At 35.5% G+C, this 21,055-nt stretch overlaps 1 protein-coding gene and 1 long non-coding RNA gene across 8 annotated transcripts in view; one reads left to right on the top strand and one right to left on the bottom strand.

Moving 5' to 3' along the window:
- Positions 1–21,055, bottom strand: part of LOC141457004 (uncharacterized) — a 275,187-nt gene that overhangs the window by 171,653 nt on the left and 82,479 nt on the right. For all 3 annotated transcript variants that reach the window (XM_074133469.1, XM_074133468.1, XM_074133470.1), the window contains exons 2-3: positions 2,284–4,604; positions 1,210–1,331 (exon numbers count right to left, since the gene is read on the bottom strand). In XM_074133469.1, the coding sequence (XP_073989570.1) occupies positions 1,210–1,331; positions 2,284–4,604 (2,443 nt within the window). The remainder of the gene's footprint in view (positions 1–1,209; positions 1,332–2,283; positions 4,605–21,055) is intronic.
- LOC141457007 (uncharacterized) overlaps positions 1–21,055 on the top strand; it is an 81,996-nt gene that overhangs the window by 3,929 nt on the left and 57,012 nt on the right. For 4 of the 5 annotated variants that reach the window (XR_012460158.1, XR_012460154.1, XR_012460156.1 and 1 more), the window contains exon 2: positions 1,555–1,614. This is a non-coding gene — a long non-coding RNA (uncharacterized lncRNA). Of the gene's footprint in view, positions 1–475; positions 580–1,554; positions 1,615–21,055 lie in introns of those variants that run through there. The other variant, XR_012460157.1, reaches the window with a different exon arrangement.

Consider the following 21,055-nt stretch of genomic DNA (forward strand, 5'->3'; position numbering starts at 1 on the left):
CATTAAAAATAATTTTCAGGATTTAGGTAATTTATCAAATATGAATTATGCTGTTTACCATTCATTCCGATTAAAAATTAAAACCTTAAGTTTTTACAAAACCAAAATCTTACTCCAAGCTGCAAAATTCTTTCTTTCTAAAAGGCAATATTTAGAATCTTAAGAGGGTAAAACAGGAATTTTGTTATCACGAGAAGTTAAATTTTGTTATTCACGAAAAAATAATGAACAGTATCAAAAGTTGCTGAAAAGGGATATGTATTTCAATTCAAATATTTAGCATAACATTTTTTTAATTTTAAAAACTAGCTCCGAAGAAATTAAAAATTCAAAACCTATTCATTAGCATCATAATTTAAGTGAGAGGAAGCTCAATGGAAAGTAATTTCAAACTCAAGCCATATAGCTGGCCCTTCGTTTAGTTTACAATACTGCCGCTAGAGTGTACGACTTGTACTTAATCAGCGCTTTCAAAGTAGATATCAAGCAAGATGAAGTCTTGCCTGCATTCTATTATGCTGCAAAGTTAAAAAATTTTCGTCAGTAATAATTTCTAAAGTTCATAAATTCAACAAATTAGTAAGTAATTTACGTGTAATTACAATAGTTATTTGCATGTACGGTATTAGGGAATCAGTCTTTTAAAATACCTATTATAATCTTCGGTTTCTTTTTGTAGTACTATTTATTGTTTCATATTAAATGTATAATTTATTTTATACATTTGTAATTTATAAAAAGTTTGAAAAATCACTTAAAATTAATTTTATTCTATGAAGAAGTCATTATAGCTCTTAGTAGAAAAACATAATTTCATTGCAACAGTGATATGAGTTCTTGGTGTAAACATTGAAGATTTCTATGTATTATTTGAAGTTCTCGGCATGAAATAGGATATTATTATACCTGATTAGTGACAAGTGCAGTATATGTGGCTATTTATTTGTGTATTCATCTGCCATTAACCACAGGCCAGCCACAGATCATATAACTTTTTAGTTTCAATAAGACTCTACTGTGATTTTGATGTTAGCAAAATATTATTAAAAAAGAAATGAAACCAAATCCAATTACAACACAAAAGTATCATCTTGATTAAATAATTAATAAATTGCTAAGCTCAAGGTTACGCAAGCATTAAATTGGAAACAATTTAATAGGTAGATACATACGATAAAAGATAAATAAAACAATAAATGGGGTACATACGTGTAGTTGGAGATGGCTTTGTTTGTGACAGATCACTAATTGAACTGTTCCTTGAACTAGCTTGGGAACCTGGCGTGGCTCCTTGTAGAGATGATTCTGAACTACGAATACGGGTTCTTCGGCTGTGAAGTACATGCATGAATGTAGTTTTAATAGCATTATGAATAATTCTAAATATATAAAAATAGTTATTTGTCCCAATTAAAAAAGTTAATTGACTTTGAAAACTGTTAATTTAAACTAGATCTAACTTGACTTGTTAGAGGTCTTTTAAAATTAATTAGGCTAATTTTTAGTTTCCTACTAACGAGGTTCTCCTAATTTTAATTTTTGCTCTTTTTTTAGGCAAGAAGTTTATTTCTATCCTGTCTCATTAGCCATCAGTTAGAAAAAGCATTTACTGAGGTATGGAAGTTTTAATAAGTTCTAATTTGTAATCTTGTTACTAATTTCAAAGCTCTTGTCAACACTAAAATTGTACATGGGATCGCTCAAACACTAGACTGTCATGCTAATAATTTGATTGACCAAGATTACAGCAAATTAATATAATGAGCACTTTTATTGACCATTTTTTTTGAGGCCTTAATCGTCAACTAATTAAAAATATAATATTTTTTTTATTCATTGATACATTCGAAATTCAGTGAATGGTCATATGGACTTTTAATTTTTAATATACCAATTTAAATTAATTTTAATCATTAAGTTTTCAAGAAAAAGGTACTTTTTCTAAATTTTATTCAGACGAAAATTGTCTAGCAGAAATCAATATTTTTCATCGAAGTGAAGCAGGTACCCTACTATTCGATGCAACTATTTAAATATTACAATAAATAATTTCGTAAAATGTTCTTGCAATCCAATCCCCATCGCATAAATCTGGCCTGATGTTCGATAGTGAATAAAGCATATTAAGTATTAGTTTTAACTCATGTTTTACAATAGGTTTAAAGTTTGGAATGAATAAAAATTACCGTGTTTTACCTAGTTTTTCAATATGAAGTTTTATTTCAACAAATTATATATTTTATGATTAGTTAAAATATCGCTTAAAAATCAATTATATATTACCACTTAGTTTTGATGGATGAAATATCCCGAAGAGACCTAGTGGAGATAGACTGGGCTGCGGAGAGACATCTAGCCGATGGTGACTTGCTTGTCCAACCAGAAGCAGTAACAGGTCTAGGCGGAGTCACCTGTTTACCGCCAGGTCCACTGATCCCTGAGTAAACTTTACTTTTCACCTCTTTCAACTTTGGTGTGGTTTTCTCTTCAGCTTGACCTTGGGCAATTTTATTCATAACTGCATCCCATCTTCCTTTCTTGGCTGGCCTGGTCACGGTTGGTATACGATTCTCTTGATTTTCATTGTCGCCATCCTTCCTCGAGTTTGGCGTGGATGTCATCATAGTTTTAATCTTGGACACAACATTCCTCTTTGGCATTTTATATTTTTTTATCATAGGTCCTTCAATAATCTTGTTCAGTGTTGATGTCTCACTGCGCGCTTTTTTAGCATCGGAAGTCTCTTCAGTGCCAGTGTTCCTTTCAACGATATCACATTCAGCTGAATCCAACATATTCTTTATTGTGTCCAACTTTTCTGAAATTAAACTTGAAAATGCTGTTGGTGAAATTTTTTTCAAACTTTGGTCGGATTTCGATGAAACGGTCATTATGGAACCTTCCGGTGAAGCAATTCTTTCATCTTCAACAACGTTACACTTCTCCCAAATTGGTTCTTCATATTTTTTATCCAAATCAGAATATATCCCACTGGAATCCATTTCTTCATTTGTGGGAGAAAATCTTTGTATATGATTATTGTGGCCAACTTGGACGGATTGCGTTATGCCAGACTGTGGTGCAATACCACCATAAAGCGTACCATCAATAACCTGAGCCCGCCTATGACCGGCACATTCTTCGTGCATATCGGCGTCACTTTCTGTAAAAAAATCTGAATCTGTCATAGGATCTAATCTTGCTTTTACCGATTTCGACTGTGCAGAAGGAGAATGATCTGGACCTCTACTGGCAGGTCGGCTCCATTCTCCATCACCTTGGTAACCGTTGTCCAAACTAGTGATGCTTGTTATGCTAGTTATGAAACTGTTTGGCGGTGCCGCAACTCGCCCAATACTCTTTGTGCTTTCACTTTTCGCCTCGTCCGTTGTGTCAGCACAAATGTCCAGGGGCAAATCTTCGAGAGATGGCGTTCTATCCGTTCTGCTGATGTTATCTTTTTTACTAGTTCTTAAACTGCTAGACAGAGACTGCGGTTCAGAGTTCTTTTTCGATAGTGCACATTCGCTTTCAGATTCTTTGTTCAATTGATCGTCTAATAAGCATACGCGATCGTCTAATGTTTCGTTTTCGAGAATTTCGTCGAATGTTTCGTCCTTCAACATGAACGATGACAGTTCCTCAGCTGATGGAGTCCTCTGTAAATTATAGTCTAGTGGACCATTTAATGTAAAATCGGACATCTGATCAGGGGTCAATATTCCTAAACTTTCATCAAGTTCAAAAGAACTGTGCTTACTTTGCACAGACATATCTTGCAAGGCTGCCGTTCTTGGTACTAAGGAACTGGCAGAAGAATGCCTAGAACTCATAGCCAGATCGAATAATGGTATACCACTATTGGAACTACCTGGTGTAGATATTTGGCTAGGCGGTCCAGAGGGTCTGTGTTCAACTCCTTGGCCGTGAGGAGGTGTCACCTCATCTGTATCAGAATGACTGCCAGCCACATCTTCTCTGGGTAAACCGAGTAGGCTATGAGGTCCGGATGAGGATACTTCACTTAAATAGGCTTTAATTTGGCTAATTAGACAAACTTTACTTTCTGGTTCGAGAATACCATGCAAAGCAGCGCAACTAAAATATCGTACGCCGTTCACCAATCCATCGCTAGTTCCATCAGCGCTCTCTAGTTCAATTCCACACCAGTTACCAGGACCTAGATCAGTTGGACCATAAAACCTCAGTATTCCAATTTTGCAACCGGTTACGCATACTTTTTTACCAATATGTGCGCTATTAATTTTTTCTCTTTCTGTTAGCACTTCTTCTTCCTTTTCTGGTGAACAATCTTCGCTCTTTAAATAACTATGAAAAGTAGTTGTCTGTGGGGATGAAGCATGCCACTCGTTCGGTAATGGCTGATAGAAACCTTGTGGACGTTGTGCTGCAGATCTTTTAGATGATTTATTTCTATTGGCCTGTCCAAGCAAACCGAGCAACATACCGGAACCCGGCCTCAGTTTCGACGAATCTGGAGATAGATGGGCTCGAACTTTGTTTGAGAAGCTGGCCAGACGAGATAGAGGCTTGGTAGGGGGCGGAGATTTCCCTAAAACAGGGATTCTGCTCTCTGTCGGCACCTGTGAACAAAACAATCATCTATCATTTGACGTCAAACCAAATAATTTGTTAAAATTTTGTTAAATGATTTATTGAATTGGTAAATGGTAATAATGTTCTCTTTTTCTGCAAGAAATTTTGTTAAAACATTTAATAACAGCGGCAGACTTGGAGCCGAAGTGCAAATAGAATGCATCATTAAGCAAAATTGATATTTCATGGTATCAGAGTTGCTCCAATAAGGATAATTTGGGCCCATTGAACTTATGACCTTCAAGCACCAATGGAGTTCAACTTCTCCATAATACTCAACTATCCCATTCATTGACTCAATGTATCAATATCTCATCTTGGTTAACTTTACAACTAAATGCAATAAATTATTTTTGACCATCTAGTTTTGGTGGATGAAAGAATCTCGGCGAGCTACCGTAGATAACATTAAATTGAAATAGAGGCGATTAAATTGAATTCATCTAAGCGAAGAGGTTATAGGCAGGCTTTCCTCTTGTTAAAAAAAAATAAAAAAGAAATGATTACATTTTTATAGAACTAAAATTCTTCTGCATATTACAATATGCAGTATTATTTTTTCTTAGACTAAGGATTCAAGATTGGCGAGGAATCGGTCAAATAAAAACCAACTCGTCTTTTTGCCAACGTTCCGACAAATATATTGTCTTCTTCAGGGCGTGGCTAAGCGGGTTGGTTGGTTAACAGTTTCTGTCAATTGTTATAGTTTCTGTAACTCAACCAACCCGCATAGCCACGCCCTGAAGAGGACAATATATTTGTCGAAACGTTGGCAAAAAGACGATTTGTAGTTTTTATTTGACCGATTCCTCGCCAATCTTGAATCCTTAGTTTAATTATTTACGGTCACGAAATCTATATATTCATTATTTCTTAGATTAAATCTTCGGAGCTTGAAAAAAATTTGTGAGAAAGAACCTTGAGAAAATAGTTAGCTATAAGGTGAACATATTGGATTCCCACGCGGAAATCCTGGCTTCGAATCCAGCTGCTGGCCCTTTTCTCTTTCTAGGAGCTTCTTACACTCACTGTGATGGACAGTATTGTTTGTAACGAGAGAACACTGTCTTGAGGATAACAGTGCACTGAAAAAAGCTCCGGACACCAATAATCTCAGATGTTGACGCGCCTTAAATCGTAAACAAATAACAAAAATATCTGATGATAAAAAGCGCTAAAGAAGCCATAGTTAGTCACCAATTCTAGTAGGTTACGTCACATTGTAAAAATACGAAACAAATTTTGGTTCTGATTTTTTTTGTAGCATAATCTACCAAATCAGGGGAAGACAAAAAAATAACACAATAATTTGCACAAAAAAAGAAAAAAGAACTACACGACAAAACTGAATGACGATAATAATATTAGTTGATTGGGTAGATATAGGTGGCAGGTGAAAAAAGACGTCTAAACAGCTGTAGTGGGTTTATTAGTGGGTGGTAAACTCTTAAAGACAATTTAGTGTGGAACAGTAGTTCATGATGGCACGCAACGTACAAGATACTAACCTATTTACCTAAATTTTTGCTGCCATAATCCAATAAAGTGCATTAGCGAACTACTCCATTATTTAGATTGGCTTTGTAATTTTACATATTCGTACGCTTTTGTATGTTAAAAATTCTCGTTTTCCTTGTCTGTCACTGTACATTTACAGGATTGTTGTCTCTTCTAATGGGATAACTTGTATAAATTTGTGGCATAATCTATTATTTGGTACAATATTGCGGAAATATTCGTATTTTCTCTCTTTTTCTCCTCTCTCCTCTGGCTGCACGGTCCTCGAAGGACCATGGCCTCCTCTGTCACCTTTCCCCAATTCTCTCTCACCAAAGGAATCCTCCTCCATGTCCTTATTCCCACATTTCTAATGTCTTCTTCCAGCCACCTAATCCTCGGTCTTCCTCTTTTTCTCGCCCCCCTGGGTGCCCATTCATTACTTTCCTAGGAAATCTGGAATCTTCCATCCTCACTACATGCCCTAGCCATCTCAATCTTCCCATCTTAATCCATCCTACTAAATCTTGCCTCTGGTAGATTAGATTCTAATAGGGCGGCCCTTAAGGCCTACGCCTCTGCGACCCCTTTGGATCTATTGTGGCTCCCCAACTTTAGAGCTCGCCCTCCAGACCTGTCCGTTTAATCAGACTCTTAATGCTGGAGACGACTCTTGGGTAAAGCTCATAGGCCTTGGTTTTTCCTCCCCAAGAAGTAACATCCTTAGCCATACAAGCCCCTCACACTGACACAACACGTGCAGTGCCATTTCCTCCTCTTCCTGACAGAACCTACAGAGGCTATCATCTGCCAATGTTTTCTGAGCCTGCAGTGGCCAGTTAATAGGCTTCATGGATTGCTCCTGGTACAGCTCTCTTATGTCACTGTTCTTCCTGATTCTGTACCTTCCACCTTTTTTCACTAGGCCAAAAATTTTCCTTAGAATCTTCCTCTCCCAGCAATAAGCCATCTTTCATCCTCCTTGGTTAACATCTACGTTTCACTGGCATACGTAACCACTGGCCTCAATATGCTTTTATAGTCGATCAGCTTTGCCTCCCTCGATGGTTCTCTAAAACTTAAGACCTTCTGTAGTGCCCAGAAACACCTATTGCCTGCCCTTTAACCTGCCCTTTATTTCTACACTCACTTCATTCTTATCGGTTAAAACGGCCCCCAGATATTTGAAAGATGAAACAGTCTCAAAATTGTACGGTGCGCATTTAAGGTGCTCATCACTACCCAGATTTCTTCGAGAACACACCATAAACTTCGAAGCCGCTACAAAATCCTTGAAAAGAACCTGCCAGCGCTGCTCTGGTTCTTCCAGTCAAGACGACATCGTCCGCGTATGCCATATGTTGGTTTAATCTATTATAGATTGTGCCATTGGAACTTGTCCGTATGGCTCTTACAGCCTTTTCTAATGCTAAATTAAAAAGTCGTATTTTATTTGATTACGATAAAATGGGTGGTTCATGAAGTTAAAAAAATAAACGAAACAAAAAACCTTATAATCAATAAGAATTTTTAGAATTTTGGATGGAGAGACAGTTGGGATGTCTATTTTTAGGTCGTCCTGACTGTTTCCGCCTATCCTACTTGATTTGTGTGCTTTTATTTCCGGTTTTCTTACTTTTGCTGACTGCTGTAAAGAGTTAAATATTGGCGATCATTCGAATTTTCCACGGATTTGCATAATTGAGATTTCCTTTGAGCCCCGTAAGAAAATGTCATATATATACGGAAAACAAAGAGACGCATTAAAGCGAGTGGAACAATAGTTCTTAGCGTCCAGTGCGCAGTATTAAGACCAGACTGAGAAAGAAAAAAAAAAGCAACTGAAGGTCATTCAAAAAAGCGCACTTAATCTGCAGGCTCTTTGGTAACTCTTTCAGATTAGTTAGTGCACTATTTTTTCTTATTTAACATATTCGAAACTGTGAATCTATGAGCACAAAATTTATATGAACTAAATGTAGGATAAAAATTGTGTCACCTATCTAGCTCAGCGTCACAATCGGAAGTGCATGATGAAAGAGTACTAGCCCACTCTATATTGCAGGAAGAGGTTAAACAGCGAGAAGATCAAGGGGTCAACTTCGTTTATAACGATCGAGCTTAATCAGGATATGAGTGTGTGTGGATAATGATTTTGCAAAGAGTTCGCGTGATGATTGGCTAAGTAGGTGAAAAAGAAATGAGGGGTAACTTCGTTGAGGTAGGAAAATTTAAGGTCATAATGTAGGGTATAGAAAGTTAGGGTTACAATTTCGCGAAGTTACGTTCAGTAGAAGTTGTAAAGACCTGATAATAGAAGAAGAAGTGCTATAACACTTAGTTAGGATTTAGAGGGTTACTTGAGGAGTATTTCCCCTCCAGATAAACTGCATATTTACGGCCATGACTCATGCTTAATACTAATGATACCTATTCCGCTCATGCCCTAAAGTGAAATTAATGGCAATTTCACCTTCTTCAACCCCTCTTTTATGCCCTGAATAATAAAGGTTAAGAAATGTCCTAAAACTGGGGAAGACTGTTAAAATGATTCTCCCTTATGCAATACGTAGTCAGCAGTGAAGGGCTGCAGGGATGAGTCACTGTGGACCAAATCCGCCCTCCTTATAAAGTTAAGGCTTTCTTGAAGTGGTTGTTGATAAAATATTCTGAAATGATGATGTATCTTTGTTTCCCCAACCTCATCATCAATTCCTCTCTTACAGAATTTTTTAAGAATGAACGTCTGATTCATATTTCCTAAGAGCTTTTGGGTTCCCACTATGATAGCCCAGAATTCTCTTAAGATGATCTATTCATTGATGGCCTTTCATACTTTATTTTGAGTGATCTCAAATTTTCACCAGGGAATTTAGTTTTTAGGTGCTCCGAGTCAGTTAAAGTGGTTTTTAGAAAGAAAAAGGACGTGTGTACGAAAAATGCGGGGTCTTACCAGAAGACCTGACTGTAACTTCTAAGTCAAAAATCAAAAAAATCCCTTAATCCGGTTCTTTAATTAATGAATTTCCCATTTTTTTTAAACTTTTCTAAAAAAAATGACTCTAATGATTTTTTTTCCCCTAACTTTTGTATATACATGACACTTTTGGGGCGGGTGTTGGTCTAGTGGTCAAGATCATGGCTTTGTGAGTGGGAGATCCCCAGTTCGAATCCCGCGTTATGGCTACATTTTATTTGTTAGAAAAAATTGTTTATTGTAAAGTTTGATCTTCCGCTCCACGTCTACGTAGAGTTGTTCAAGAGCTGAGTTATAAAGCTATCAGGTTCGAGCCTTAAGCGCTCGAGCTCTCAGGGTTCGGTGGGTGGTTCGAGTCAGAGCTCGAGCTGAAGCCCCGCAGAGAGCTCGGTGAGCCTCCAAGGCTCGGCTTAAAAGGCTCGAGTCTTTTTTTTTGTTTTTTATAAAAAGCATTTTATTTGTACTAATTAAAAAAATTCATTTCTTAAAATGCTAATGAATTTTTCAACATATTAATTGAAATTGATTACTCGTCATTCCTTAAGAATTGAAAAAGGCTCGCACTGTATGAGCCTTCAACTCCAGGTTTGTGAGCCTCCAACTTGAGCTTCACGGCTCAAGCTTCGAGGGCTATAAGACTCGAGCTCTGAAGGCTTGAGTCGAAGCTTGACTTAGTTAAGCCTTCAGCTCGGACCTCAACTGAACAACACTACGTCCACGTCACCTAATTGGTAGTTTGGATATTAAGCTCCACCTGAAAAATTAGGCGGATTACTTTACTTTTTTTTTTTACATGGCACTCATAAAAGAAATATCATTTATTTACTTTGACTTTGGCCTTGCGCAGGGATTCCAGGTTCAAATCCAGCTGTCGGACTCTTTAGATTTTCTCTTTTTATGAACCATTTTATAGCTCATGGTTGGATGTTGGAAAGTATTGTCTGCTATGATAGAACACTGTCTGGAGGCCAGCAGTGTACTGAGGAAAGCTCCAGGAGCCTCAGATGTTATAGTGCTTTAAATAAAATAAAGTTATAATAATAAATGCCTTCCTTGCCTTGGGCCGCGAGGTATTGTTGCGTTAATTGACCGATCACTTGGCCGTCAAATAGAAGAAGATAAATAATTTTAATAAAAACACTTTTGCGCCTCAAAATGGGTACTTCTGGAGAAACTTGACCCAAACGCCATATTTCCTCTCATCTACTAGCATAGTAAGAGAAATTAAAAATCAATTTCCAAGCAAAAATAATTCTTTGATGGTACAACATTCTCGCAAAGTTTTATCATTAAAAAAAAGTAATTTATTAGAGTAAAAATATCTGCAGGCGACAGTTTTTTTAAAAAAAAAAATTAGAAGACACGTTTTCTGAGGAGTAAAAAGATTGGACAAGTGAGATATGATTAAATTGAGCAGTGCTAGGAGCAGAGGAAAAGATAGCTGGAAAAGTTGTAGAACGAAATTGTTATAGCATGATGCAATCTGCCCTCGTGCGGATCGATAGGAGACAAGTTTGTGGCGGCACGGTTCTCCTATCCATTCTGACAGCGCTATGACGCTAGACCCACACCCATCCACAGCACTTTATTAAAAATACCATTCTGGACCACAATTTGCATGAATAATCTTTCATTGTTTCTTTCTTTCAGTATTAAGGGGATTCGTGTTTTAATTATTATTAATCGGGTATTTGGTTCTATTAATTCGTTTTTAACATTATTCGACCAGTATTAGCGCAATAAATGTTTGTAATATTCAAAAGAAAAATTAATAAAAAGAATATAAAAGAAGAAGATCAGAAGTAGGATGGGACCAACGCCCCACGGCACCGCAGCCACAAGAGGCTTAATGTGCCTTCCCCTATGAGTCTAATAGTCGAAACCTCCCCTTCTAAAAAGGTTGAGGACTTTCCCTACCAGTTCCTTCTGCGCTACAATCACCTTTGGCCTCAAAGTTCCAAAGATATCTGTAGCGCAGCCGCTTGATTGCAACCCAATCGAATAACAAGTGAGAGGCCGTTTCCTCCTCTTTCTGACACAATCTGCACAACGGTTCCGAGCTGATAAGCCCTATTTTGTGCAGGTACTTTCTGAACCTGCCGTGCCCTGTGAATAGGTAATGAAACCAGAGTAATCTGTTTTCTGCCCAAGCCCTGAGTCTCTTTGGTTCTTTGTTTGCACAACAAGGGCATAACTCTGTTGCCGTGTTTGACCCCAGGAAGCATCACCCAGTACTTTTCATGTTCTTTCCAGATCCAATCTCTGAGAGCCTCACGAACTGCACCCCTAGTGATCCTCAGGACTGGTTCCGGGCCAATGAAAGGAGTACTAGCTCCATTCCTGGCCAACTGATCAGCTATTTCATTCCCCTTAATCTCCAAGTGGCCCGGCACCCATTCCAGTCGAACTTTATTGTGCCTGGACAGTTGTTCTAGGGTCTTTTTAAATTCCCAAGCCAGGGAAGAGGTAATTCTGAGGGAGGTAAGGGCCTTCAGTGCAGCTTGACTGTCCGAAAAAATGCAAATCTTCTTATTTCTAAGATTCATTCGTAGATTTTCCTCAGTACGTAAGTTTTAATGGCATCTCTTCCATTTTAGCAACAGCGGCACATAAGCCCTATCTTGTGCAGGTGCTTTCTGAACCTACCGTGCCCAGAGGCCTGTATCCAGAGTAATCTGATTTCTGCCCAAGCACAGAGTCTCTTTGGTTCTTTATTTGCACAACAAGGGCATGACACTCTTGCCGTGTTTAAAAGAATATAAGTTGAACCCTTAATGTTGATGTCAATAAATAATAAGATTATTCTATGATACGCCTTATTTCAACCTGTGGATTAAACAACTTATGATGATGGATGTAAATCCGTCAAAGAAAACGCGCGATCTTCCAAGTTTTAGTTATGGAATGTTACCTATTTTTATTTTACAAAGAAATAGTCTTGCCTATAAAATGTAATCAAGAAAAACATTGTATTTAGCAACACTAAACACTTACTCTAGTCCAGGGGTGTCAAACTGGCGACACCCGAGGCAATTTTTTAAGACCCATGTTCTGAAATGAAATGAAAATAGAGAAAAAAAAAAAATTGATTCGAAGAAAATAGCGCTTAGGGGATTTCAGAGCAATACCGTACACACAATTCCCTCGTTAACACTTTAACTACCGAAGACAAGTATACATGTGGCCCAGTGCATTTCCTGGGGGCCTGTATAAACGCGGTGACTACTTCCGGCGACGATAAGAAACTCTCCGTGTCACGTAATGTAAACTGATCCCAATAGTGGAAATCTTAAAAAGAGCATTCTGGGTTGAAATGTTGTGTATCATACCTATCTAATCAAATTAGTAAATTTAATGAGGCTTACGCGAATCTTGCCTGTTGCACCTAGATGCTCGTCTTTTAAATGTGTTTGGAAACCCTTGTCTAGATTTCTACTATTCCTATCTTTGTCACCTACTTTTATGCCCAGGACCAAAATAAACATAATGGGTAGCCTTCATTTGGGAAATGAAAGGTAAAATACAATGGAAAATCACCGAATTGGCTTCCAGTTCGTCTAGATTACTAAAGCATTCTGGGTTGTGATGTTCTGAATCGATAACTATAATCAAATTGGTAAATGTGATGTGGCCCGCGTGAATCTTGCCTATTACACCAAATGGCCCGTGCTTTAATTGAGTTTGATACCCCTGCTCCAGTCTTTTATTTCATGTAAATTTAAAGATTAGTTAATTGACATTAACTTCTTAGGGGAATCGGAGACTTCACCACATTACCATGGTAATTATTTAGTCTCTCTCGACCCTGCTTATCGTTTCACTAAACTTTTTCCTGCAGAAATGTTTAAAATTAAAGATATAATAAACCTTCAAAAAGTTCAATGAGCGTACAAAGTTTAAAATAATGATTTCAAGTACGCAAACCCCTACGTTAGAACTGGTTGTAACATTCTTGTCTCCATATCCCATATGTTCTTTCAGGACAGTTACCTGTTTTCCGGGTTTGTAAGTGATCTTCAGGTGGACACAAAAATATGAATATTCAGATCATTTTCTAGCACGCCTCTTTATAATCATACTTTTTCAAAAAGTAATTCTGCAATCTATATAACAAGGAAAACTTGCCCAAAACTTTTAGAAGTAAATTATAATTTAAATAAAATACAAAGTCTAAAAAGAAGTTTATTACTTAAAGAAACAAAACAATGAAATAAACTACACTTTTAATGGAGCCACATACCGAACAATTCAAACCGGTTTACCCTTGATGCTTCTGTTTACTGTCCTTTGCAGTCTTCAACTTCTTATTTTGAAGTTGAAACTCTTTACTATTCCTCTACTTTGGAAACATTTATGAAGAACAATAATTAGGAATATTTCGAATGACGCAATCTTACTTCAGGAATATGAAATAAAAAAGAATACAACAAATAATTATAACCTTTCTTAGATTATATTTACAAGGCTGTGAGAAGGAATCTTCCATTAAAGTTCAAGGCATGCACAAAATTCCAGACTATCAGTTTACTCATATTAAATAATTCTTTAAATATAACTCGTTTATTCAATTCATTTTTTTGGAAATAATATAATATTCTTTCTCACATTGTTACAAAAATGTGCAATCGAATTATCTTCAGCTCTATTGCAAACTGTAGTCTCGGACCTGTAGTGTTTTCTCGTTACAAATAATTGGGAATCCTGTGCTTCAATTTTGTTCGTTTTTTTTTAAAAAGATTTTAAGGCGCGTGAACATTTGAGGTAAATAGCGCCTGGAGCTTTTTTTTCAGATAATCTAAGGGCCCAGCAGCAGGATTCGAACCCGGGATCTCCGCGTGGGGAATCCAATATGCTAACCACATAGCTAATTCTTTCCCATCTTTTTTTTGTTATTATTATTATTATTTTTGTTTATAGTTCATGGAATAAATGTGTGGTCTTACGGAATGGCCATGAATAAATTTGAATTTATTCGTAATGTAATTTTTATTACGTAAGCAAAGTAATTTGTAGCCTAATCATAATCTTCAATGCTTGTTCTTCAAGTGCTGACTTAATAAATAGAACAGTCTGAGATAAGTTGTTATGGTAATATAAATATACTACGCTTTATCTGTGAATGGAGGTATATTACCGGACATTCTGTATGATAATTCTGTACCAGAGTAATAGCTTTGGATCAATTCCAGAATATTTATAACTAATTTTTATTTTACTTCCGTTTTAATACATCATTAATCCTGTACCTTTATAGATAACGCACGGTAGTATTTAAAAACTTTCCTCAAATTACTGTAATATTTTTACTTCAAGAAAGACATCAATTTAACCCTTTTTTTAAAAAATCAAAAATGGGGTTAGGCACGCGGTGCAGGATCGCTAATTTTATCGTCTTAGCTCGCATGTTTTTAGGGCTTTTTTTATTTCGAACTCGCATCAGAGGTTGGTAAATCAGTTTGGAATAAAGAACTTGATTTAAACAATATAGAAATCCCTTTAGAACTTAAGCCCTTCCGGCTATCGATCGGAATTTTGGCGAAATCAGTGTGGCTGTGAAAGTGATAATTTTGTACATCAAACTGAAATGGGCACTTTAGTGGGAAACCTTCTCCCATCTATTCCCACAAAGACCATATTAATTTCCCTAGTGGATAAAGAACCCTACACCACTGAAAAGCGCACATCATAGGCGTTTCAGAGGAAATTGTTCGATAAGCTTCTATGCCTGCAAGGCAACAGGACCTAAACTACCTTTCAATGATAAGGTAAGTAGCGTTACAAATTCTCGATGTGAGAGATCACCAAAAATAAATGTTTTGATGCCCTTTAGTTCGAAAAAGTGATTATTATAAAATGAACTAGATCCTCTCTCCGTCTCTCATGATGAACAAAATGTCTTAAAAAAGTAAAAAAAAAAGTCAGGAGTCAGAAAGTGAAGTGTAAGACGGAAATAGTCAAATTCATTACACTAAACTAATTAACCTCTGAAGATGGCTGTAAGTTCGAAATCAGTCAAGAAAACCAAAAAGTATGCGTGCTATGTCCGGACAAAACTAGCGATATTAACCTTCTTTTATTGTTTAATCATCTTACTATTCAAAGAAAGTAGGTTATGCGTTTCCATATCAGGTTTTCACAAAAAATATACGCTTCGAGATCCGCTGGGCCAAAAACAAAAGAAATAGTGTATGTAGTTCTATACATACGAGTATGTCTCATTAAGAGTACGAGAATTATGACGTTAATAATTGAAAAAATAAAATAAAAAATGCATTAGCCAGCATGCATTACACAGTATAATAGTAAGAGACAGTCGTGTGAGTGTGCTCATTAGATATTAAATATTAAATTGGAAATTAAATAAATAATTATGGTCAACTAAGCCGAAAATTGACGACAAAAACCGATTGCAAACGGCTTGTTAGAAATAAAAGTGAATGAATACTGGAATACGTTCACATTGGTAAAAGAAAAAGTCGTGTGAGTGTGCATATTAGATGTTAAAAATTAAATTGGAAATAAATGTTCAGGGTCAATGAAGCCGAAAATTGCCGATGAAAACCGATCGTATTCGGATGGTTAGAGAGAAGAGAGAGAAATATGTTATTAAAAAACACAGCTAAGGCTGGTTGGGTTAGAGATCTAGTGATTCCTGGAATTCGCTCTGTCTAACCCATCGGTCTTTGTTGGCATAGATTTGGACTGACTTTACTGCTCTGTAGCGAGTTTAACCGCTATATCTCGGGAACTGAATATTGCAGAAACTTCAAATTTGATATTTAGCTCATATGACATTACAGGAAGTGACAATAAATTTTTGGTCAAAATAGGTGCACCGGAAGTACCACTTTACTGAATAGATTTTCCACTTTTTTCTCTTTTTTTAAAAAAACCGCTTTTTAGATTTTCTTCAAGCTTGGTATAATTATAGCTCGCAAATAGTTCTATAACTTTTATAAGAAACATTTTTCTGGAATACTTCGATTAAGGGCACTTTTGGGGGAGGAGGTGGTTGGCCAGTCCGGTAAAATGCCAGGAAATTACATAAGGACTTCCACTTTACACACTTGGCGGTGATACGATTCTTACCCTCTAACTGATTAAAAATATCTGTCCTCTATGTAAATAGCAAGATTTTAACTCTGCCCACTTCAAGAATTGTAGGAAATTGGGTATAAGACTTGTAAAGCCTTTAAGATATTGATCTGCACACTGCTTAATGCTGCTTAATTACAGACACGCAAGCGTCCGGCACAGAAACAAAAATGAATAAATAAATAAATATTTTAAAAAGTAAAATCGGATCAGCAGAAAACCAATAGGATCTCGAGAACCGCAATCAAAGAAAGTTTGGGGATTATTTTCTTTGAGCTTTAGTTAATATTTCCCCCTCTACTGAGTGATATTTAAGATTCATAAATATTACATTTCTCTCTAATTTTAATTTTAAATAAAAGAAAATAACTAAACTCGCGATAGACAATAACTAAACCTTCTAGAAACTTTTCAAAGAGTATTTGAATGAATAACTGGACAAATGGTGATTACAACTAATTTAAATGAGGTTCCTTCGCCCACAGTCCATTTAACACATTAACCAATAAAAATAGAGCTGCTTGGTCGGCCCTTCTATTATTTAACTTTATTTATTACAATTAAGGAGATGTTCTATTTCTTTTCCTTTCCTAGAAAATAACAAAAAAATATTTAAAATTGCTCAGTTATGAAATTGATAATAAATTACTAGGCGGAACAAAGAAGTATATTTTCTAATAAAATATTCAGTAAATTAACCCAGTTTTCCATGGTACACTTACATCAAAGTCTTAGGATTGACAGTGACTTATACCTCTATGTACCTACCTCACTGAGGAACTTTTACGTGGCATCCACAGATCGATAAAACTTCTCTTTATCAAGAGAGTTTTATACGTACTCAGATAATGGCAGCTTCGGCCAGATCTAATAAATAAATCATATAATTCTATTTAACTGATTGTGATGGATACATTGATCTTAGCAGAACCTAACGGCAATAAAATTGTTCTTTCTTAATCCTACATTAAATAATAATAATAATAATGAAGTGCCAAGAAAAACATGCATTTACTTTTTATTAAATTAAAATTGCAATGATTATAGAAAACCGTACCTTTAAATATTGAATAATAAAATGAAACTGCAAAGAGTTTGAAGATGTGTGATTAATCGAAATTATTTTTCATGATAAATGAACATAATAAGATGCCTAACAAGTATACAGGGTGTTCATTTTAAGACGGCTCAAATGCGTTTCATGCTTAAACGGTTGATCTGAGCAAAAAATGGTAGAGGAAAAATTTGTTGCCCGTCACCTCTAGTTTCAGAATATGTGACTTGATTTTAGATTTCTGCCGCATACGCGGCTGACGCGCGACCAAAAGTGAGGGTTCGCTGTTGACCCCCATTTTCATATACACAGTTTTAAAGATTATAAAAAGTTATGAAAGAAAACGGAAACCGCAATTCGATAGCTTCAAAATTAAAGGTACTAGGCCATTTCAAAATCTGGTATTTATTAGTCATATTTCAATTTTTTAACTTGTTATCAAAGAGAAAGAAGAGCACGCGATAGGTCATTTTTATGTATTTTTTCAACCCCTTTCTACTAAAAATATTGCCAAGGCAGTAAAGCTAGTATTTTTCTTAGTATCGGAAAATAAGTCGCTTTCCGAGTGAAATTTTCTAAGAAAAATCAAATGTTAAGCGCTTTAGATGTTCTCAAACATACACAAAATGGCTAAAAATTAATTTTACATCTGTTACAAACAAGAAGGTTTAATAATTATTTGGTAATTTTGGGAGAGTTGCATTTAATTACCAAAAAAATTGGAAACCACCTGCCCCATATTTAAGTGATCAATATCTTTCATGTAAAGGATCAAACTTATTTCTTAATTTATCAAATAAGGCACTTTACTCAACTTGTGAAGCACTTACTGTGCCTTCAAAGGTGCCTCCTCGATACAGAGAGCAGTTGATAACCTCCAGGCTAACCTGGCTTGAGAGCCAAAGGAGGCACCTTTAATCATAAAATTGGTAATTTTTAAAGATTGGTGTGTCTTGTGTCCTGACTGTTTGAGAAGTAAATAAATAAAAAAATATTACTGGAATTGGCAGAATCTTTCTACCCTTTAATTATCTGACGTTTATTGAGACTAATTTATTAAACAAAATCAAGGGACCCATTTTACATAAATATTACAAAGAAAATTAGGCTGTAAGCTGAAGAAAATATCTTCTATTTGTTCCTTCTTTTTAATATAAAAAAGAAGATTTTCCATTTCCTTTCTTTCCACAGCCCACAATACATGTTTTGAGGCCAACAAACACTTTCCATCACTCTAAAACCTAGATTTTTGTTTTCTTTATGGCGATCTGCGATCATTATCAAGTCTAGAAATGTCACCTAAAACTTTGACAACTAGTCTCGTTCACTGGAAACGCACGTTAAATAAATAGTAAATAATTTTATGAGACATGAAATAGTAAAAGTACTCGTATTTTCAAACAGATTCTATTTTGGCGAGGGTCGTTTAGCCACAATAATTCACCCCCAAATATGGTAAAATCACTAAACTTGACATTTCATTTGGACGAATTTATTGATCAAAATCTCTCAAATATAATTTTACGGTCATTTTTTTTGTAAATTTTTGTAAGAATTCCTCACAAACGGGTCCAACGATTTTTCTTTATACTTCAAATACGAAATTCTATAACTTTTTTTAAAAAATATTTTCAGTTGGTAGAATCTCTAGAAAATATACCCTTAATTCAAGAAGTGGCCTGAATCAAACGCAACTTAACCTGACTTTACTCTGAGAACCAAAGTGATGCAAAGAGAGAAAATAATGATTTTTTTACACTTATGTTTTTAATTTTGCTAAATTTTTCTATTAATTTAGATTTTAATTTCTCACGGCTGTATTACCAATAATTTAAATTGTTAATCATTTATTAATAAAAATAAATAAAGAAATCTAAAGCGTCTCAACTTCTGATGTGATAAAGTAGATAACCTTTTTAAAGACACTGTTCTCTATATTATCAAAACTATTCATTCCGGGCTACGAGCCGAAAGTATCTCCCTAATTACGGTTATTTGTTAATTACCACTTGATTGAACATTCATAAAGTATTATTTTGCCTGTTTTCAAAGAATTTTGAATTTGAAAGAATTTTTTTTGATAAATTTGAGAAGTGCTTTTAAAATGATTAAATATAAACTAATAAACAGAAAAGATACCTTTCGTGTCAGTAAATTACTATTGACTAAGTGACAGACTTAATTCACTCCAAGACATCTGCTTGTTTACGACTACTATAATGACGTAATAGAAGTAAAAAAGAAGTAATGTATTTCTTTGGCAAGCTTCCAAATAATTGGAGAAAAATAAATAAGTTCTAGCAAACACAAAAATAAATATAATACAGGCTGTGGTGGACAGACCAACCAAATAGACCACTTTCCACTTGGCTAATCGGCCAGGAACTAATCGGTCCTTGACTCACATTTAGCTGAAGGCAAATGAAGAGTGTGTGTTTCGTTTTCCCTTTTGAACGGCAATATATTGTACAATTTTTTCCCCCTATAACCTTCTTGTTAAGGAAGGTATTGCCATCTCGGAGATTTTTGATGCTGAGAACTCTCAGAAATAGACGTTTTGAGTGATCCCCTAAATAGTGAGCAAAGTAGTCATCTATTTTTTCAGGCGAGACCTATCGTCGATTTACCAAGTGCGGAAGCAACTTTACTATAAACAATTTTTTTCTAAGAAATAGTAGCCAATCGCGGGATTCGAACTGAATACAGACTGTAGTGGTCATATCAATTCAAGTAGCGTTAAAAATGCTTAAATTGGATATTTAGTTTACGTGTCACTCTGGGATCTGTTAACAAACTTCTCTTTGCGGCTAGGTAGGTTAAAAACGGTCCCACCTTTTGCTTAGCTTTTGCTGCATGGTGGGATATATTTTAACCCACCTCGAAAAGTTGAAGTTATTCATACATACAGCTTAATATGTTATTTAAAGTTGTTCATTCAATTGGCAGTGCTATGCACCAATAGTAAATGCGAAAATAAGTGAAAATATTTTTATATTTATTATAAACTTGACCGATAGTAAAAAATGGTGTCACCGCATACTTTTCTATTATTTGGATACAGCTGTTGTTAATTCATATATTGTTTATAAAAAATTGGGTCAAAACATGGAACTTAAATATTTCAAGGAACAGTGCGCTGAAGGACAGTGCTGTACTGTCTGCAAAGTTCCGCTTTGTTTTGGTAAAAAGTTGTGTTTGAATGAACATCATATAAAGCATTAGTTGCATAGTGGTATTATACAATACCAGTGCCGCACACTAAAAAAGGACTATTGAAATGGTATTAATTTTTTCTTTTCTTTTTTTCTTATTTCGAGAGTGATGATTATTTGAGAGGGATGATTACATATGTAAGATAATGGAAATGAATGTTTATTTCCATTTTTTTATAATAAAAGAAATTCTGTGCAACTGGGGCTTTTATTCGCATGATGTTAATAAGATTTAAATACGATGTGACCAAAATTCCAAATCTGAATAAAAATCTAACAACCGAAAGTGCGCTTTCAGAAAATATTTTCGATTTTAAGTTTGAACTTTGTAAATGAAGCAACTATGAAGCTATAGTATTACTCCTATTTCAAACACTGTAACCGAAAACTTTATTAAAATGGGTTCTGAGTGAGGATACTATTAAACTTCTTAAATGTTTTTTTCAATGTATAACCCAGTTCTATGAATAAGTTTAACCGAAATTCCGATTTGGATGAGATTAGGCAGGCGGATATTTCCAATTTACTATACTTTTCAGAAGCCAAAGATTTATCTTTCAGTCAGGTACCGTCCATGTGGACACTTTCTGTACTCCTCTAAAC

This window comes from Rhodnius prolixus, unplaced genomic scaffold (genome assembly GCF_049639745.1).
Source record: "Rhodnius prolixus isolate KJV_2025 unplaced genomic scaffold, Rpr scaffold_10, whole genome shotgun sequence".
Classification (NCBI taxonomy): Eukaryota; Metazoa; Arthropoda; class Insecta; order Hemiptera; family Reduviidae; genus Rhodnius; species Rhodnius prolixus.